The 22,329-nt window shown below is 42.4% G+C and overlaps 1 protein-coding gene across 1 annotated transcript in view; it reads right to left on the reverse strand.

Annotated features, from left to right (window-relative positions):
• Positions 1-21,562: 21,562 nt before the first annotated feature.
• FAM210B (family with sequence similarity 210 member B) overlaps positions 21,563-22,329 on the reverse strand; it is a 114,161-nt gene continuing 113,394 nt past the window's right edge. The window contains exon 3 of the mRNA XM_069243613.1: positions 21,563-22,141. Within this exon, the coding sequence (XP_069099714.1) occupies positions 21,928-22,141 (214 nt within the window). The 3' untranslated portion in view covers positions 21,563-21,927. The remainder of the gene's footprint in view (positions 22,142-22,329) is intronic.

A 22,329-nucleotide genomic window follows, 5' to 3' on the forward strand; every position in this document is an offset into this window, starting at 1 on the left:
ACAACATGCTCAATCATACTCATAGATGTAATGATCCGTGATCAGGTAGTAATACGCACAACTTGTGTCAAAGCCCAAGAAAAACTGTTGTACCATCGTAACCCTAGCCTGGAGAAGGTGATATCAATTATAAAGAGTATTGAAAGATCTGCCAAGGGAGTTAAATTACTTCACAGATCTGATACCCATCTTATGGACGTCAATCTAATTTGAGGAGAAGAATCTACTAATCAATTAAAAAAAAAAAAAAAAATCAACAAAAGAGCGGTTCATATTCGAGCAATAACAAGATTGCATGCCATTGTTGCGGGTCCAGTATCCATTTAGCATCTAGCAAGGGGTGTCTTGCTATAGTCAAAATCTGCCAGGGATTTAGAAAGACTGGACACTTCTTTAAAGTTTGTAGAACCTCTTGCATAAAAAAAAGTCTTCAAAGTAGAAGAATGGAAATCAGATGAAGACCGTGAACTGATCGAAAAGCCTGGAAAAAAGTCGGATGCTTTCAACATAAAATAATTTTCAAGAAAAATACGCAGCCTATCAAACAACGTGAAAGAAACACATCCTTGCCAGCCCGTTCTGAGGTCAAAGCTACTCTAAAGAACTGGTGCAATAATGGAATAATAGAACCAATCAACGCGTCAGAGTGTCTATCACTTTGGTCATAGCTAAAAAAAAAAAAAAAACATGTGGCAGCTGACTGTCAACTGTTGCCTCTAATGAATGAAATGGTGATGACTTTGGACCAACCAAAATCTTCACAACCCTTGACTTCAGTGCAGCATACCACCAGGTAAAACTAGAGGAAGATTCAAAAGATTACACAGCGTTCATCACTCATGAAAAAGCTTACCAAATCTGCAGATTACCTTTTGTACTGTGTTTGGCATCGGCGATCTTCCAACATTTAATGAATCAACTTTTCTCAGACATGGAAGGCGTACGGTAATTTCAGGATGACATAATTTACAGTAAAACAGAGGAAGAACACCTGTCTATTTTGAAGAAGGTTCTACAATGAATCCAAGACAGTATCTAACATTACAACGAGACAAATGTAAATTTTTCAAAGGCACAGTAGAGTACCTTAGACACCGCAATGTCGAACCAAAACCACCGCAAGTTCGACCAAAGCCATCCTTGATATCTGCGATTTCAAAGTCACCAACCCCAAGTAACAAGGAAGAACTTGTGTAATTTTTGGGCATGTGTTAATTTCACTCTAAGTTCATACAAAAGTATGCAACAAAAGTTGAACCACTTTGAAAATTAACCAAGAAGGATGCAGAATTTATATGGAATGGAATATATGAGCAGAGCATGAAGGACATAAAAAAATTGAACTTGAGGTGGCACCATCCCTGCAGTCTTTCAGTGATAAATTAGGAAGCATATTTACCACTGATGCTAGCCAGATAGGGTTGGCGGGCGGTGCTCAGCCAGAGATTAGTAAATGGGGAAAAAAGCATCGCATTTGTGTCACGAAAGTTGGGGGATCCAAAGTCAGAAAGTATTCACTGATTGAAAGTGAGCTATTAGCCTGTGTCCAGGCAGTTACAAAGTTTAAAAGTTTTCTTTGGGGAAAATAGTTCATTTTACATACAGCTCACAAGCCCTTAGTTAGCATCTTAGAAAGGAATGGTTCTAGCAAACCTATTCCAAGAACAGCAAAGCTAGCATGCAAGTTAGAACAGTACCAATTCAAGATGGAACATATTTTTGGCAGAATGAATGTTGCCGCCGACTACTTGTCACAAGCTCTGTGTGATAGTGAAACTGATTGTGAAGAAGATGAGTGCGATGATGATTTGCTGGTTGCATGTTTGAGTGATTGTGAAGAGTCCAGTGGTGCAATCACCTAACAAGAGTGGAGGGAGGCCACTAGAAATGATAATGCATTTGCAGAAATAAAACAAATACATAACTGAAGTTATTGAAAGAAAAATTGCAACGATATTGGGAAATTAAAGATGACATTACTATTATTGATGAGATTCTTCTCCTTGGTGAAACCCTTACTGCGCCAATGTTCTTAAGGGGTAGATTGATGGCCCTTGCACATGAAGGCCATGTCGGAATGACAGAAACTAAACAAAAGCTTAGGGAAAGGTATTGGTGGCAAGCCATGAATCGTGATGAGGATAAGTTCACACAAAATGAGGAAGATAGTAGACAATTGTCAAAAATGCATGGGTAGCAACTAGAATGCTAGGGATGCAGTGAAGGAGTTGAATGTGTGTGCTGGCAATTTGGTAAGAGTGAAATAGCAAACAAAAAGAGCTAATATGGGCAAATACAGTGAACCGAGACTTTTAGTAAAGACCAAGGGCACAGCTATTTTATTGCACAAGGGTCAATGGTGGAAAGGGTCAAATGTAATTGGCATTAGATTGCCAGAACCAGTCAGGGACCATGAAGTTGTTCATAGTGTGCCCGAACACAGTGAAAAATAAACCACAGTGATCAATGCAAATTAAGTGATACCAATGTCGCAAATGGTAACTCTGCCAGCATGTCTTCAACTACAAATTTACTCAATCCAAAGGATGCTGTAATGGCCAGATGAACCATTGAACCACACATCAGGTTTGGCGATTAAGTATTGAACTAATTGTTGATGAAAGGGAAAAGATGTCATGTCCCTTTAAAACATTGAGGTCGTTGCGCTGGTATTTAACCCTTCATGTCACATCTTTCCCTACCCTTCTGACCATTTTCATGTGTCTGTGCGCATGGCATATACTGCGTATGTTTTTTTATTGTTAGGGAAGGAACGCTCTGCGTTTCGACGATTGGGGCATTCTGTCAGAAAATAGGAATCAATAAAGAAGGTGATTTCACTTACTCCGTCTTCTTGTGATTACACTAGTGTCAATGTAGTATGTTTGCTTTAGGTACAGCAAAGGCTATATGCATGTGGAACAGGTAACCTAGGCCTATAAATAAGCTTTCTCTGAAGCAGAATAGCAGTTTGAATACCTCAAGTTTGACCATTTGTTTCTCAGGCAAAGATGGATAGTTTCTTTAAGCTGCACTTAATCTATGCCACATATCATATATTCATGCAATGTTCCTGAAAGGTGACTTGTGACCTGTGAGTTCAATGATACTGAATTAACTCTAACTGACATGCTCTGACGCACACAGACAGGGAGTGATAGAATTTCTACTTAGTATTTCTGATTCCTCTTTTCTTGGACACCCCAAGTATGTTGATTTCGGGCCTCTAAAAACAGGCGATGGGCTTGCGTATCTTGTCCTTCTATTTTTACTGCCTTAATTTCACATTTTGCCCTGCTATTTGCACCACACCAGCATGGCCACCAAGGAAGACCTCTTAATTTGGCTGCTTCTCTTCAGCATTACCTTCTCTTTCCTACTGAGAGCCACATTGGCAGATAAACCGCTTTCTTCGTTGGTATTGGACTGCGCTCTATGGGTCTGGCCTCCAACACCCAACCACAGTGTATGTGGTGATCTTGAGACGTGGTGTTAGCAGTTATTTAGGCCCTTCCAGACACTACAAGCAAAATATGTATTGCTGGCTCAGATCACTGTGAATGCTAGCTTACATTCTTCCACAGCTCTTCTTAGGGAGCTTTTTTTTTTTTTTTTCATCTGAGCTAAGCACTACATGAGTGAATGCGTTTTCCGGATCTCTCACTCATGTGCCACCATGCCCAATGTTGCTTGTATAAGTTCTGCTCTCTCCTGGGTACTTCTCCCAGGCCAAGTGTTCTTTCTTCCCTCATCTTGCCCTCACCCTCATTTGCTTCTCCCCTGTCCTGCTTTCCCTAACTTGCTTGAGATTATCTCCTCGCCCTTACGTTCTTCTCTTCATAATGTGCTACTTCCTCGCGTTTGTCTCCCTCATCCACTGACTTTTCACTCCATTGCGTCCACATCCCACAGTCCTTTAAAGATTTATTTTCTCTTTTATGCTAAAAATGTCTTTATTTACAGATTCAAGTGGCATCCACAAATCAACTGCCAGCAGCTCTCAGATCTTGAGTGTTTTTTGCTGATGCTGCACAGCATCGAGAAAAAGCATACTGCTTTTCACCCAAACGCTCTACTGATTTGCCAAAAGGCATCGACAAAGCAAATTGCTCTCAACAGGGAGACCTTTTGCTTTACCAACTCAAGTTTTCTATACTTTTTAGGGTCAAGCCTGTGAGTGCCTGAGCTAGCGCATGGTTCGCACTTGCAAGACTCTGCTGTGTTTAGTAAAGGGCTTGGAGCTCTACTGTTGCTCACCATTTGTTGATTTACGTGGCATTCTTCGTTACAGCCTCCTAAATCGCCAAGGTACGCCTGGAATCATTTCCGTTTCTCTTTGTAAAGCAGGGATCAAGCACTAATTGATTAACCTTAATTAGTGCCCATCTGCTGCGCCTGACAGTTTTGATGAACTTTTTGCTCTTTTTATAAACCTCTAGTTCCCCGCAAACAGAAAGCTTGTGACTGCCAAAAATGTGCCCGGCAGAACAAAACAAAATTACTAAGTCTTATTTTTTTAAAGCTAACTTTGTTTATTTTGCCAAGTCGTCTTTTCTCAGTTTCCATGCAGGTTTTCTCTTGTTTTTGCTCGTGGGCACTGTTGTCAAAAGATGACAATTAACTTGTTCTAAATATGCAAGACTTACTGCATTGTAAATGCTTGTTTTAGCATACTGTGGCTGAATAATCTCCTATAGTCCATACACATGCCTTGGAGAGGCAAGTAGGCATGCGCCCCTCGGTAACTCATCTATCGGGGGAAGCATGGAGTCTGGGTAGGTGCTACAGAGGGCGTCCATCCGGGAACAAGTAAGTTGTCCTTCTTTTCAGCTAAAATGGGTTGGTGTCTTTGTACCCGGGCGATCTCCCCTATCAAATATGCTTATGCTTTTATTGCCGCGGATGGCTCCTCAGTCGAGGAGCGGCTGGCAGGATCATGGCCATGTTGGCCTTTTACCCCCATCAGGTTGCTTCAACAGACACACACGCTAAGCGGGGAGCAGCCAGCGCTATTTTCTTGGGCTTCCAGGCAAACTTTAAAGGTGGCGATGATCATAATCTAGATACGCCCCTGGGCACGCTATATCCATGTATTTTATTCAGGTCAGCGGTTTCAAGGATAGCACACAACTTTATGTGACGAGGTGCGTATTATGTTATCCCCTTGGTGGGAGCTGTCAAAAGCTCTTTATGGTAAGATCTTCTGAAGGGCACTTCCCATGATATTTTTTGTTATCAATGTTTACCCCCCTGGTTGGAGCGATGTATGCCTTTGCTGCTCAACAGTTATAGAATTGGTCTATGAATAACGAAGACCAGTTCCTGACAAGGGGTAACTATAACCCTAGCCAAAATGTATTCTTCCTCTAGGGAAATCCTCCTGCCTCTTGGCAGGAGCTGTCATGATTTGGGTATGTCAATAGGTCACAGGGCACATTGTCTGCTATAGACTATGTGGAATAACTTGTTACCTATAGAAATTCGATATCTATGATTATTATTTCTTCATAGGAAATTTCCATTTCTTCCCTGTTTTGAGTGACTATGTTTCTATTCTTTTCCTTAACTTATGAACAGATTAGTAGATTTGCAAGGCAAGCAAGCCCATTATTAACCCCATTGGGCCCATCCTTCTAAATTGAGGAGGGTAAGAGCGATCATGTGTTTGTTATGAGTTTGTTGGAGTGACTTATGGTCATTAGCACGCTTCAAGTTTCTTTGTGCAATGAAATGACTGGAGGTGGTTGCACTGTTACCTGACACGCACTGGCACTCAATTAACTATTGTTTGTTATTGTACTGTGTGAATAATGAGTTCTTTTATTTTGTTTTTTCTAGGTTCCTACCAAGATTTACCTATTTTTTTCTATAACACAGGGTATGTGTCAACTTGACTGTGAGGGTTAGGTGATTATATGTATAGGTCCTGACGAATCGCACGGAAACATGTTGACCAGCTCACTATAGACAGTGTAGGTATTACCATCACTGTACTTTTTCAAGTCAATCCCTAGAGTAAGGGTACATGACACTTTTCTTTACCCACCAGTAGGGGATTTGAGCCATTATACTCACCTTTGCCTTACTTTGGTTGTTTTTAACCTTGGCAGGGGTTCCAATTCTCAATAAAGGTCTGACTACTGGTTCTCCCTAGTCAATTTTAACAACTTTATCTACCAATCCCACATTATTGCACTCACCACCAGCAAACATCTTCAAAAGATCTCCAGCAAAGAGCCCCCATAAGGGGCCCATCACGCACTGCAGTGCCAGCCTGACGAGGAGCAAAGCCCGAAGATGAAGCATGTCACCAAGAGTTGAGAGAGGGCTCCTGTTCCTAGTGTTGAACACTCATAGGGATCAGCGGATTCCTCCCCAAATAGGTAGTGAGGATCCGCATCTTCTGGGGAACTGGGCATCTGTTGTTTTATTATTTCTAATAAGCAGACACATTTGAATATTGTTTTAAGTATGAAAAGTATGATTGTTAGACTTGGCATCCTTGGCGTGGTCTCCTCTAACTTCTTGCCTCTGCATCCAAGGTCGTTTCTGTGTGCTGGACTCTGTTTTTGTTTGCTGTTTTGTTTGCTCTGGACACTTTACCACTGCTGACCGGTGCTAAAGTGAAAGTGTTCCCGGTATAAATTAAATGTGTAAACTGGCTTATCCATGATTGGCACATTTGTGTTACTAGTAAGTCCCTAGTACAGTGCACTGGAGGTGCCCAGGGCCTGTAAATCAAATGCTACTAGTGGGCCTGCAGGACTGGTTGTGCCACCCACACTAGTAGCCCTGTAAGCACGGCTCAGACCTGCCACTGCAGTGTCTGTGTGTGCTGTTTTAAAGTGCCAATTCGACTTGCCAGGCCTAAACCTTCCCATTTTCTACATGTTAGGCAACCCTAAAGTAGGCGCTAGGTAGCCCCATAGGCAGGGTGCAGTGTATGTTAAAGGTGGGACGTGTACTGATGTGTGTTACATGTCCTAACAGTTAAATACTGCTGAATTCAGTCTTCACTGTTGCAAGGCCTAGCTTTTGCTTAGGTTAACATGGGGGCTGCCTTTAAATAACTCTAGAGCAGATAGAAATGTGGAGTTTATGGTCTCTGAACTCACAATTTTAAAATACATCTTTTAGTGAGGTTATTTTTTTAGATTGTTAGTTTGAAAATGCCACTTTTAGATCATAGGCATTTTCTTGCTTAAACCATTCTGTGACTCTGTTTGTGGAATGCCTGTCTGGGTCAGTTTGACAGTAGGGCTGCTTGTGAATCGCCACTAGAGAGTGACACAAAGGGAGCTGGGGTGTGGCCTGCATATCCTGATGAGCCATCTGTGCAAGGAGGGGAGGGAGGAGTGGTCACTCACACCTGAAAGGGCTGTGCCTGCCCTCACACAATGCAGTCTCCAACCCCCTGGTATGTGTCTGGGGCCTGGCCTGGGCAAGGTAGGATTTCACAAACAAGAGAGACTTTCCTTTGAAGTAAGCCTACTTCAAAGGGCAAAATGGGTATAAGAAGGGCACCCAAAACCGCAGACTTTAGATTACTTCTGGACATCAAGAGGAACCGCTGCCTGTAGAAGAGCTGAAGAGATGAGGCGAAGTGCTGCCCTGCCTGGGACTGTGCTTTGTGTAGCAATCCTACAGTTGCAGCTTCTGCCTATGCCAGGGGGTAAAGACTGGACTTTGTAAATACTGCCCCTTTGCCTGTGACTGTGCTTTGCTGGGTTGGCCTGCAGTAGCTGCTTCTGCCTGAAAGAGGGCAAAGACAGACTTCTGTGGGACTTCCCACTTGTGAAGAATCTCCAAGGGCTTGAACTGAGCTTGCCTTCTGTTGTTGAAGTTTCAGGGACTTCAAAGACCTCTCTCTGCCAGCACCTGGACTCTCTGCTAAGACTCCTCCCTTGCCAAGTGGTGCCCTAACCTGTCTCTGGGCCCTTGAAAGGCAAAGCTGGGGGAAAAGGATAGAAATTCACAGACAGTCGTGGGGGAAACGTTTGACGCACCATCCGCAACGCAGCTGATGAACGACGCGCTGCTGGCCTCGCAGCTAAAATCAACGCTCCACCTGCATTGCGGCTGGGAGATCGATGCATCGCAGCTACAGAGACGACGCACAACACCTGCTAGCAGCTGGTGATAGCGACGCAAGCCCCAGGCAACACAGTTTCCTGACACTGTGTGATTTTGGAGGCAACCTTGCTGGGTGTGAAAAATCAACGCAATACCTGCCCGGGCCCGAGGTGCAAGTCTGGGACTCAACGACTCGCTGTCTTAGGAATGACGTACGGTCTTGCTTGCGAGTGAGAAATTGACGCATCGCAGGCCTTTTTCAAAGCCTGCTCGGCTTTATTTGGCGCTAACCAGGTACTTTGTGTAACAACTGCATCCTCACTGTATTCTAAGGATTAAGACTCTTCTTCTTTTTAAAATTCATATCTTGACTTGTGTATGTTGGATTTTTGTCACTCTGGTCTTTTTTGGTTTAAGTAAATATTGCCTATTTTTCTAAACTGGTGTGGTGTCCATTTTGTAGTTTTTCACTGTATTACTGTGTGTCTGTTGGTACAAATACCTTAGACAGTGCTTCTGACTTTAACCTTGCCTGCTCGTGCCAAGCTACAAAGGGGGTGAACGGGGGTTAACTGAGGGTGATTCTCCTTTATCCTGACTAGAGTGAGGGTTCTTGCTTGGACGGGGGTAACCTGACTGCCAACCAAAGACTTCCTTTTTTTTTTTTTCAATGATGAATGTGGTTGCACTGTGATCGAGTGGTGAATTGTTTGGGTGTAAGGCCGTGTGTAACTTTAATTACTGTTTGAATGAAAATCTTTTTTGCAGAAAAGTGATGATGTGTTATATTAATAAAATTTTCCATTTTGATTCCTATGCATATGATTAGCCCATAATATGTTCGTATAAAAATATTTATATATACACACAAGCACTTTATGATCATTATATAAACAAAACAATATATTAACTTGACATGTTCTTGGAAGAAGTTATTTTCCCTACTCAGGTCTGCCAACTCATTAAAAACGTAATATATGCCTTCCAGGTTTATTTTATGGTTGCCGATATCACTTTATTCCTTTCCTTCGACCTTCTCTTTCGTATGTGAGGGGTGCCCCTGGTGTATGTTTGTAGTGGCCAGATCGGCCTCCTAGGTCACAGCTAACAGTAGTTCTAGTGGCACCTTAAAATCTTCCACTAACAAAATAGAAGAGATGATCTCAAATAGATTTGCCCCTGCACTGAGCAAGTTAATGTTCAGGCACAGCTAAGAACAGTCTATTCCAGCTCGCAGTGGAACTGCTTATAATCCAGTTTAATTGCAAAATATAAAGAAATACCTACAGCAACAAAAAATTGTTCCTAAAATATTTTACAACGACCTTCAGAATAAATGTAATCAAATAAACAAACAAAAAAAAAAAAAAAAAGGTGCGTTTCAACAATTTCAAAACCTAAATATAAATGTAAAACCAAGTATTTAACACCTATTTCACACATAATCAATCAGTTTACCTACCTAATATGTGTCTTTTTCCAAATGTAAATATAAATCGCATTTCGGTCCCTCCCGCAGTGAATCTATTTCCCTTCGTCTATGTTGGGCTAGGGAAACCTACGAAATTAGAAGGAAGCGACACAGAACTTCTGTAGTACCTTAACTTCCATCACACCATAAAATATTTCCAATTGTCTGAGGAGCCTGATTGGGTAGCTGCATCTCTGACAGCTTCTGTTCACAAATCAAGATTCAAATATTTGGGCCGAATGCACCAGACTAGTTGATTCACTTAAATGTTTTTGGAAAGAATTTGCAGGTAAGGTTGATTGAAAAATATACAGCCCAGGGTGTGTTGCAAGTCTTTTCTTGTGTAAAAGTCCTGTGTTACGGCCCAAGATTTGCAACTGTCCAAATGGAGAATCATCCAAATTGCTGATAGCAAACCCAAATAGTCACAGACTGCGCCGTTGGAATCATAGGCTTGACCTAATGGACATAGGGGCGCTCTTTTCCACACTCGGAGTCGTCGCTGCATATAGATGAGTTGAATAGTGGGGAGAATCAGACATGGACATCACTTTTTAATTTGTGCCGGTGTTTACTGGTACTCGGCATCAGCACTTATGAAAGTCTCCCAGATGGTGTAGAAAGGGGATCCTACCGATTAGACCGTGGGTCATTACCTCAATTTATGGGTTTTGCTTTTTTTGGTCACTAGTTTTGGGTTGATTTGTACCATTGCCTCCAAATTATAGAACGACTAAACTAGTAAGGTATTGACATTGATAGTAATATGGCAGACAATCGAGAAAACTTCTTAAAGTCAAACAATTATTTATTCGGTTAGAAAACCATAAAAGACATACAAAGTTTTAAATATTAAAAGACATAAAACCGATTTTTTAAAAATGAAACACTTCAAGCCAGGAATTGTCAAACAACAAATACTTCCCCACCAGGCCTCACAGCAGCTGAAATGAACTTATAAATGCTTATATATATATATATTCAGACTGTAAAAGATGTAGGTAAAATAAAGCAGGTCTACACCTCGTAATATTCATACATTGTAACATCGGTACTAAGAGCTTTTTCCTGGGAACTGAATCCAATGGGCAGAAAAAGAAAGTGCAGCAGATTGTGGGAAAACGGAGTCACAAGGACAGGGGTCAAGCGCAGACTCCGAATACACTTTCCTCAGGTAGGCAACTAAGAGGTGAGCTATACCCAATCTAAATCTAATAAGACAGAAGTTTTGATAGTGCTCCAATGGATATAGCATGCAAGGCGAAATACCCTCTATGGCAGTGGTTCCCAACCTTTTGACTCCTGAGGACACCCACTGAATCACTGTTGAAAGCCGGGGACCCCCAAGCGATTTGTACAATTTAAATTTCAAGAATTAAAACAGTAATTAGCAAAAAATACACAAACAAGAACCCACCAAACAAATACTTAAATTACTGAAGATATAATTATTTTATTTTTAAAATATGCACAAAAATCAAAAGATTTTAATGGGAAGGTCGATACTGCATCTCAATGGCTAACTTTTCAATGTTTGGTTTTATGTAGGGAAGCAGAATCCTCTGGTCAGATTCTACATTTCCCAAGCCATTTGTTTCTATTTTTAGGTACATAAGATCTGAGAAGCTTTTTCACATATATATGTGGTGGGGAAAGGAAGTAAAACCATAAGGGCCTCTCTTCTCTCCATAACCTCTCTGTCACATGTAATTCATTTGTTTAATAGCACCTCTCATACCACTGTAGGGTGTCGGAGCGCTTTACAGTGGACTACAAAGTGTAGTATTCACATGTCATCTATACTGGTAGGTATTTTGTAAGCGTGCTTAGTTTGGAGATGTGCAAACTCGGGATTCAGAACATAACACTGTGGTTAGCGTTGACTTTAATGATAAGAATGTATGCCTATACAAGCAAACATTTTTTAACACAAATTGCTAATTTCTGCCAGGCGGGTTGCATGCAGCTCTTTGACCGCAGTTCATACCGCTCTGTGCTACATTACGATTGTAATTTATGAAATGCACAGTGACAAAATAATATGTCACAAAAGCAGTAACCCACTGTGCTGTGCACATAAAATATTGTTCTTTGCATAATGTACGTTCTTTGCAGCAGGCATGTTAAACCTCTGCGCTACCTTAGATGAGTCAGAACTATCGCTAGTCAAACCTCCCATCTCTCTCCTGCAGGAACATTAATCATATGAGTTCTCTTGACCTTTTTATTTTTTGCATGAAAGTTGGTGGATGAATTTGAAGTGCTTTTTAAACTGCTGCATAAATAAAGTAATGAACAGAAAAACACGCTCGTGTTTCTGGGAGGCCCCAGCTGGAGAGGTGTCTTCCTGTCAGCTCAGGCCTGCGGACCCCCTGGGAATGTGTCACGGACCCCCTGGGGGTCCGCGGACCACAGGTTGGGAACCACTGCTCTATGGTGATCAATGGGAGAAACTCCTCCATCCTCCTCTTGCCCCTTTTAGCCGACATTCTGCGTGCTAAAAACAAGCTCAAAAGATCCTGCTTCAGCTACCGTCTAAATAACCAATGCCAGGTTTGCTGGTGAAAAAAAACACTCATTTCTGCCCAAGGCATCCAAGAGACCCTTCTTGGGTCCAATGAATCCTGCAGGCTTTTTCTAAAAGTAAATAATCTTGCACATTTCCCTGACTGAGAGAGAGGTCTCAACCATTTTTCAATTTGAGTGCCACAGCATTACTGGTACCAGCCTAATACGGTCTTGCAGAGGGGAAATACCTAGCTCTATTTGACATAGAAGCCCTGAGACACTATTAGGAACTGACAATAGCCTCCTAAGGGAGACATTTTATTTTGCCTGCAACTTTAACACGTCCCTATAGCCCCACAAGCCAGCCCCCTAGGTAACTGATAAATGGCACCATGCCTCACAGATTGCAAGCAAAGTGTCCACGGACCTAGACCCCAACTTCCCTGAAAACTTAAAGAGACCCTCCATGGTTTGCAGAAATCTCAGGGACCTGGTGTCCATTAGGTGTGACTAATCACTCCTACTGTCAAAATGAAGACCTAGATACGTAAATGCGCGGACTACTGCTAGATTTTCCCCCTGAATGTGATACGATTTCAGGCTCGTACGGGCATCGCCCATAAACATCACAGGAGACTTGTTGGATTTCGTCTTCAGGTCAGGTTACCCATGAAGTACACAAATTTATTTACAAGTTTTGGATGTCCAACTCCTGTCCTCGACATGAGTACACAGCCAACGCCATATAGAAGAGATGGTAAATTATAAACGCCTACCCTTGGTGAATCTGTTTCCACCTCATTCAGACATTTTTATAAATCATTAGTGTAGAGACAAAATAAAAACGGGCCAAGCACACACCATTTCTTCACTCCACATGTCATCTTAATAGGGTCTGTACACTTCCCATCCACGCCATATCTGATGCGACTTGTTATATCCTCTCGTAACTTGGTGAGATAAAAGACAAATGGTTCATCAGTACATCTTAGCCCACAACCTAACCCTGTCTACCCAGTCAAATGCAGAGGTCAAATCCATGAAAGCAAGGTGCAATTGCCCCTTCTTGACCAAAGTGTATTTTCTAATAATTAGGTGCAAGTTGAGGCACTGTTCCACCATACCCAATCCTTTCCCAAAGCCATTCTGGGCCTTGGAAAGACCGCTCTGCTCCATTACCCATGGTTCAAGCCTGGTCAGCAGTACTCTTCCTACGATTTTACTTGTGGAATCAATGAGTGAGATAGGGTGATAGTAACATAGGCCTGCCCTGTCGCCTTTCTTAAATATAGGCACAATAGCTGCAATGGACCAAGATTTAGGGGGTCCATTTTACAATTGTAGAGCTTAATACATTAGTCTAAATCAGAAACCAAAGATCAGGATTATCCAGAAAGATGTCTAACAGCATCCCATCTGTCCCTGGGGCCTTGTTCCTTGCACACTTCTCAAGGGCAGAAAGAACCTCATCTAGCGAGGCACTTAGCAACCTAGTGCCTACCTGGGTATAGCATTGTTGAAAAGGGGCCATACAGCTGACCTTACCCTGACACTCCCATAACGCTTTGGAAAGTGTTCCACCCAAATTCTCGAGCAGATTACCACATCTATGGGGTAAAGTAGGGTGCATTTACCACTTCCCAAAAAAGCTGGGTGTCCTTTCTATTTGTTGCAGCATGCAACTTTTCGCAGGCTTACCTCCTTATAACATTCTTCCTTTCAGTGATTGCAAGTTTCTAGTTTGCCCTACAGGCTCTCACTATACCTTTATCTCTGGGGCCTGTTTTAGAGCAAGGATCAGACCACTATGGCTTTTTGAGCACCATGCATCAAACCACCTTTCAGGCATTAAAACTTGTGGCTGTTTCTCCCTCGTTAAGAGGATCAAGACGCTATCGAAATTTCCTCAGAGGCCTGCAAAATAAAATTGGGGTTGGACTCCGAATCCAGGCAAATCTTAAACCCCTCCTGATTCTGCTTTAGAATGTCTCTAAGGGCTATCTGAGGATCCAGTGATGCCCATTTACACTGAATCCCCTTACTCCAGTGGAAGAAAAGTGGGGGGTATTGGCAGCGACTTGGAGGACTAAGCCACCTATCGCAAGGGAGAGGAAGTGGATAGTGATCGCTTACGCAATTAGGTAAAAAAGCAAAATCACAGACCCCAAGACTATGGTAATGATAAAGAGACCTCAACTAAACTGTCCCTCCCCTGTGCAAAAAAGGGTTAAGTTCCCAGAAGGGCTTAAACCACCAAATCAAAGTAATAAACAATCCCCTTATTCTGAATGGTATTACGGTGGTTTCCACAAGGTGCGAGTTCAAAATGTGTAGAGTCTTCCACGTCTCCACAAATCTGCAACATACAGCACTCCTAGCAATTGGACATGCTTTATAATTAAAATCACCCACCCTAAGTTATAATGTAGTCTCTCTTTAGGCAACTGTCTAGAGCATGGTCAAGAGAAACAACTATATCACTGTGGCCATAAAACTCTGATGGTAAAAATTTATCACAACTAAGGTCTCCCCAAAATGAGCTCTAAATGACATGATCTGGAAGCAAGGAGGATCAAGGTACTTTTGAATAACAGTTCAGCCCAGGATGAGTGAGATCAGGGTCAATGGACTTCCTGTGTGATGTCCCCCAAGCGATGGCATAGTTGTGGTCTGAATGGAATGAACCCCATTAATACTGTATCACAAGGCCAGTCTGATGCAAGCAAACAATACTATAACTCTGTTTAGGATCGTGCCATTTGGGACTGCAAAGTTTACTAGAAAGCCCTGCCACATTCGGAAAAAAGAACCTACAGTCTGCCTTATAAGCAATATTAGGAGCAGCAGGCGAAATACTATAAGCTGACCATGGCACGACAGAAATATCCCCACCTATATCCATGCATGGGGCATCACAACTAGAGGCATCAGCCAAATGCAGGGAAGTAGCCTGAACATCAATGGGGTGCGAACAATCAATAGTCCCCACATCCTTATTACTAGCACCCTGATGACAAAAATTTGGGACATCAACCTGCTCCCATCCATTGGGCCAAAAATAATTCACAGCCTCTGAAGAACCACCAAGCTTCTTAATCACAGAACCTTGGGGCAAACAATAAAATAGAAATATTTTTCTTAAGTAGGGAAGAAATGTTGATCTTTTTCTTCACAGCGTAGGCACCTAATAAATGTTATTATTAATGTGTCATTGGTATACTGGTAGGTGGAGCACGGACAATGCTCAAATTCTTTTCAAAAGAATGAGCGGACAATAGAAGTCACACTAATCACAAAGACTGCTTCCTGTAAAGCTGTGTACAAGAGGAATATAGTAGTACAAGCTTGAATTTGCAATCTGTTCTTAGCAACACAGATCTTGCACGCCTAGTGTGTTAAAACAGTTTTCATCCATTTTCAACAACTCATGTAACATAGGTAAAAACTGTCTCTTCTGAAAGTGGGAAGGGTGTCAGTCTTGATCCTCTTTCTACAGCTTTACACCATAAAGAGGGACACCATTTTGAAAACAACTCTTTTAGGATCCAACATCATCCAGAGGTAAGAGCCTAAAAAGGATAGGTATCTAACTCCTCCAAAGGAAAGTCAGTTTGATAGTCCTCCAGTATTTATGTCTAAACTTTCAGTACTTTGTAGTGTCTGCCGCGCGTGCAACTAGAATTCCTCTAGTTTATTGCACGCGCAGCGGAGCCGCTTGCACGAGCCGCTTTCTCGGTGTTCCTGACCCATGTGTGGGGCCACGAGGGATCCAGGACGCCGAGAAGATGGCAGTTGGTGGAGCGGAAGGGCAGACATCTGCGGCGCGGCGCTGGGGTGATTATTTGGACATTTGTATTTATGCTGTGGCTGAAGCAAGAAAATAAACTATGCTTTGTTCCACTTACATCGTGTTTTGACAGCTGGTTTCTCCTGTTCAGCTTACTATATACTTGTATTGCAGGGACCTAGCTGAACAAATGTACAATTCAGGTAGTTTACATTGAGACAGGCAACTCAGAGGTTCTACTATTGTGTGATGGTACTTATTGTAGGCTGCTTATTAAGGACATTCATCACTTTCATAGTCACTTGGCGCTGTAATTTAGGCCATTAAAGATAAAAGTAGATAGGACCACAAATAAATGCAGCATGAAAAGAGGTCTCAAGATAGGAGGTTTTTGGCTTTTTACAGAAGCTGAAAAGTGGGTTCCTGCTACTCTGACAGACCTGCTACCCCACATTTAGACACAGATACTGTTCTATGAAGAGCTGTGTCTGTGCCTCTTGCTAACCTGCAGGATGGCTAGAACCTTTCTGATGACAGAAGGGGTGCTAATCCAGAACCTAGATGCACAGGCTGAGAAGGCCTACAGGACTGCGCTCAGTCTGCTGAAAAGTCCTTTTTGATCCTAAGCATCAACAAGCGAATTCCTTGTATTGAACTGTGCGGGCTGGCGTCCAGGAACTGTCAACGAGGTATGGCGATGCGAGATCTAGAATCGAGATGTGTCACACAGTGGCGGAGTCCATGAAAGTTGAAGAACAGCTGCGATGTGAGGTCCTGTGTCGTTATCAAGGAAGTCAGTGGGGCATGTGGAAGACTTACGTGCTATGCACTGGTGCAGGGGACAACATGCATTCCCCTGGTGTCTGACTGCATCAGCGTCAAAGACTCCGCCAGTGCTTGTGAATACTTGAACAGTCAGTCTTTGTGAAGAGCAAGTACGATTTGTGACAGCTCCATTGCCCCCTCCCCCCACCTCCACCCCCCCGCCCTCTCCCCTTACCAAGTCAGGAATGGCCTATCATTACCCCTCTGTCTCACCATATGGGAATAATACCCAAAGATCGACTGCCAGCTACACCTAGTCATGTAACCCAGGATACAGACTGCAGGCACCAACTAGTTAGAGAAGAAAACAGCAACTTAAAATCCAACTTTAACATTAAAGAGGTTTTTAAAATACAATTCTTTGGAGGCAAAATTGAATTAACTTATTATATGTAATAAGGTAACCCAATGTTGCCCTATGGGAGAGGCAGGCCTTGTAGTAGTGACAAATGAATTTAAAAGTTTTTCACTATCGGGACATGTAGAACATAAAAATACATGTCCTACTTTTTAAATACACCAGAACCTGCCCTCTGGGATGTTTTGCGCATCCCCCAAGGGTCACGTGTATTAAAAAGGAAGGTTTATGTCTGGCAAAAGGTTTATTTTGCCAAGTAGAAAACTGAACACACAGGCTAAAATAGCAGACCTGAGATAGGTTTGTAAAGGCTACTTAATTGGGTGGCACAACAAGTGCTGCAATCTCACTACTAGCTTTCCATTTACAGGCCCTGGGTACATGTAGTACCACTTGACTAGGGTCTTACAGTAAATTAAATGCCAACTGGATATAAGCCACTTGTACATTGTTTACAGGAAGGTGCAAAAGCAAGTTAGCACTGTTTAGCAGATGTATAGTGCACAGAGTCTTATAAGCCAACAAAAACTTTAAGAAAACAGGAAGCTGAAGACAAACAGGTTTGGGGATGACCCTGCACAGAGGGCCAAGTCCAACAGTTTGGTACTGAAATATTTACAGTTTCGTATCTGTTTTTTATTTCACTCGAGGTTAAGGAAGTATCTTCACGGTCGACTCCAAAACACTTTCAACTTGAGAAGAATTTTCATTATTTGGCACTGGTTCTCAAATGGTTTTGTTTCATTGTGGACGTTCTTTGAGGCTCTTTAAATCAGTGACCTTTTTGCCTCAAGAGAATGACAGCAATACAGGGGGTGGTATTTGTTCACCCTCTTCAGCATGCCCTTTTAACCCGATGACTTTCCAGAGAGGGATGTGGGCTGCAAGCAACTGGGTATAAACAAAATTATCTGGATTAGTCTTTTGTTAATGTCAGGTATTAGATCCTGGACATAGTTACATTCAGTATCCAAAAAGATGTTCTAGCTTCACGACTTCTGACTATTTTACTTATTAATTCTAACCATTTTGCGGTTTCAGTATGCTGGGTGTCAGATGGATGCTGTCTGTGCATTTTCAACAATTTAGTAGTAAATATGCACAAGCATGACAAAGAGTAACAAAGAGTCATTGTGCTTGAATGGAAGCTGCAAATAACACAAAGATGAAGTGAAGAAGGCAGGCAGAGCAATAGGAGGGAGCAACCTTATGATGCCACCAATTTGCAATTGGAAACCTCTCTACACAGACAATCCTTTCTGGATCTTCTCCCAACAGGGTATTGTAGGTACCCGTAGGTGCAGTGTTCACACAATTTTTATTGTTAGATGTAGTTGAATGTGGTGCTAAATCAATGCTTGATTCATCATGTTTGGCACGCAGTGGCCTCCTTTGAAATAAGAACAGAAGATTGGTTGATACCAAGACGCTTGCTATCTTGTACTTCCTGGCTCAGAGAACCCAGCTGAGCGAGCGATTGGGCTGCGCGATTGATGAGCTGGCATAAACTAGTTGAACCAACAGAAGTGGATGGTACCAGGAGAGCAGAACCAGATTCTCTCTCTTAAATTTAAAATTATGGTTATGACCAGTACCACTGGTTTTCTAACACTGGATGATAGGATTACAGGCAAACCATTCCTCCAGAGAAGAAAGTGCAGCCATGTGAAATACTAAGGTCTTTGATGCCTGTACTTTCAGTAAAGAGGTAGTTTACGACAGGTAATTTAGGGGCTTTCACGTGCACTGTAAATGTAAATGTCAAGTGTTTATCAGCACAACCTTCTGCACTATTGAGTGAATGTCCACTGCAGGGATGAGGCAAGTTATATTAATCAGTCTGTCTGGGAATACTTTATTTGATATGTCTAGTTTTACAACGGCTGCTCTATGGCTTAATTTGTTCTGTATTCATGCTGCAAAAAAGGCACTTAAAACGGCCTGAAATACTTGCCCTACCTGTGTATACCAACATGAGACAAACATACACATAATATGATTAAAAGCTACATGGAGTTAACATTTTTTTTTTAAACTGTTGTGGGACCAGGCTCTGCTGGCATGTCTGACTGAATCTCGGGGCTAGGCCACAATGGCACAGGTGACCTGAAGGCTCTAGTGTACGGGCCAAACTGGGCCCTCAGAGTGACCCCCTCAGTATAGGAGCTGCAGGAGAAGTCTGCTTTTTCACTGTATTCATGCTTCCCACAGGTGAGGGACTTTTCAACTGAAGTCAGGTCATGACATCTGGCTAAACATGCTTTGTTAATACTTCAATGATGTGCATACAAGTCCTGAAACTCCCAAAGAGAACAAATGTTAAAGATATTCAAAGGGAAAGAAAGGGATGGTGTCTTCTCCTGCATCCCGATCACCAGTAAAAGATAAAGGGAAACCCTGAGGGGTGATGTCAAGAGGGTCACCTTGTGAATGAGGTGGAGAGGGTGAAGTTGGAGGAGGTGTTAGGTAGGTAGAGGAGGGTATGAAGCAGCAGAGTCTTTACCCATCCTGATATGCTTGGTGGGAGCCACAGGCACATCAATACCCTCTCCAAATGAAAGCTGTCACTTGGAGGAGTTAGTAACAACAGCTTTTACTAGGATACGGTCAGTCTGTGGTTGTATATGAAGCTATGTCTGCTTGGTGTCGAGATGCTGCTCAATTTTAAGGAGAATGGGCTTGATAGAAGTGCTCGACTCTGAAGATGGTGAAATCCCTGATTTCTTCAGCACCAAAGCGGTCTTCTGCTTCAAAGACGGAATGGTCACTGCCGCAGCTGGTTGTGTTGGTCTTCTCAGCACCGTGGTGGTCATGCAAACTAGGATGCCGAAGCATGAGTTAATTGGCTCGGCGTTGAGTTAATGTTTTTAGGCTTTGGTTTAGACGCCGAGCTCTATGGTAGGGCATCCAACCCTTTCGGTGCTGACCATGGCTTGATGACAGTGGTGAACCCGTAGCCTTCATTTCGATAGAAGATGTTTTTTTTTTTGGGCTGGACAGGGGAGCCAGTACTCACTGTACATTGTGCCGGAGGGAGATCTTGCATTTCCGTTGACCGTGTCCACATCCAAACCCTAGTCCTCAACCAAAAAGGCCTCCTCTGCAGCTGCCGAGGTCTCTTGTATTCTTTGTTCTGACTCCGACTTGACATCTTGTTCTTCAAAGATGTTTGGTGTCTCTACGATTTCCTGTTGCTGCATCTGACAGGGGGCCCCTTCAATCCCATAAAGTTTTCTTGGATCGAAAAGACTGACAAGCCTCGGAGTCCTCCTCTTTCTGGTCTGTGGACAGGCGGAGGGTGCAGACCTTTGTGCTGGCTGGTCTGCAGGATCTTTGCACGGCACTTAAGGCAGAAAGGGAGTGGGAGTTCATTCTTTAGTTGGTTGAATCGACAAAATTGCAGCCCAGCTGGCCTCTTTCGGAGCTCGATACGACAGGTGATTTCTTCTCAACCCAAAACGCAAAGAATGGAATATACGCATTGAAATCAATAACAATGGTGGGGGGTGTATTGCGAATGGGAAGAGTCTGAAAGGACAGTCTCAATCAGGAGCTGGAGATGGAGTTGATGCTCATGCACGATGTCACCGAGAAGGAGGAGTTAGTCTACCTTGTGACTCTAAAGACTTTTTGAAGAAAATCAACTCGCATCCTTTCGGACCCAACACCCGATGGCAGAAGTATGCAGAGTATGTGTATCTATCGCCACACATAATATCAAACATATAAATTGAGTACATTTCAGATATGCAATGTCATAAAGTAATTACTGAACTTTAGCTAAAGTATAATGGTTTACTTGGTGCACTGCAGGTCACATTCTGAAGTTGACACAAGATTCGTAGATTCACAGGCAAACACTAGAGGATGGTTAAAATGGCTTTGCAAAGTGAGCCTGGCCTTATGTTGGCTACACAATACCCAATCATCACTTGGCTACCATTGTGGGAGGCTCTTGTTGGAGTTTGGGAGGACGACAAGGCATGGGTGATGGAGCCCTTTAAGTGAGGAGTCTGCAAAGGAGCATCAAGCGACTTGTTCAGCATCAAACGATGCCCAACAAGTGAACGGACCGCTGGGCATGGCATAAATCATTGAAAGAAAAGTGGAAAGAGAAGATGATAACAGTAAGTAAGAAAGATTCAACATGTGGAAATCAGTGGTAGTAGGAATAGAGGGGGCTTAGCATATGTGTTGCAGGGAGGAAGTGGTGTGTGGAATCAATACCACAGGGAAGTCACTGGAGCGACTTTTATGAGGCACCAGACCAAAAGCTGCCTTTTCATACAGTCAGACCTACTACAATATTAATGCACACACCCAAAATATCGAGGCGCCATTACTGCCAACAATGACACAATCAAATTACATAAAAATGTAAACTCCAGAACTTAAGAGAAAATTAGTTTCTCATTAGTATTTCTAGTGGTTTCTTCTGCTTTTCCAACTTCAGTCACTTTTCTGTTTTTTTAAATTCTGAATGTTCTGGAATCCATATTATTCTATCAACATTTCAAAAACATAAAATTCTAATGAGGAATGGGAGAGTAAGAACACGCAGGTTATTTTTTATTTTTAAGCCTCTTGACCATTCAGTTTTTATTTTGCGAGTCTACATTATTCTTTTTGTGGACATTAACACTGGGTGCAACTCTTCATGATTCTTCTCAGTCTCTGAGGGTCACTCTGTTTTAACCAATTTTTATCTACCCCCGTTAAAAGTCCCCAACTCTTCTAACCCGTGAAAAGTATGTAATGTCAAAGGAACCAAAATCACATAACAGTCAATATGTATCAAAACAAAGATCATAGCTACACACAATCGCACTACTTTAATAGCCAGCTACCAGCCCATAAAAAAAGAGAGTTGCTGTCTACAAATTAGTCCATTTCAGGTTTACATTATTACTTTGGTGTTGGATTCTTAAAAAAGCCTATCTTCCGGAAATATCGAACTATAAAAGGCACAGAAACCACAGTGATGCTCATGCGAACTGGAGCAAAGAGTTTGTGGATGGCATAGGCTAAGACGAAGGTGCTCGTGCCGGCTGCCATTTTGGATTGTACCACTGCTTCACTAAATCCAACTTTAAGGAGGAGTGCACTAATGTCGACACCACTGTAGAGAAAAAAGAAGGAAATTATTAGTGTTAAAAAAAATCCATTATAGAATTAACACATATACTTGTGAGCACACACATACTGTTGACAATCAATAACTGGAGAATGAAAAGCTTTTCAGATTTGAACCAATGTTGCGTAATTACGTCCCATTCTTACTGCTATTGCATACACATGTGAAGATAT

Source organism: Pleurodeles waltl, chromosome 7 (assembly GCF_031143425.1).
Source record: "Pleurodeles waltl isolate 20211129_DDA chromosome 7, aPleWal1.hap1.20221129, whole genome shotgun sequence".
Classification (NCBI taxonomy): domain Eukaryota; kingdom Metazoa; phylum Chordata; class Amphibia; order Caudata; family Salamandridae; genus Pleurodeles; species Pleurodeles waltl.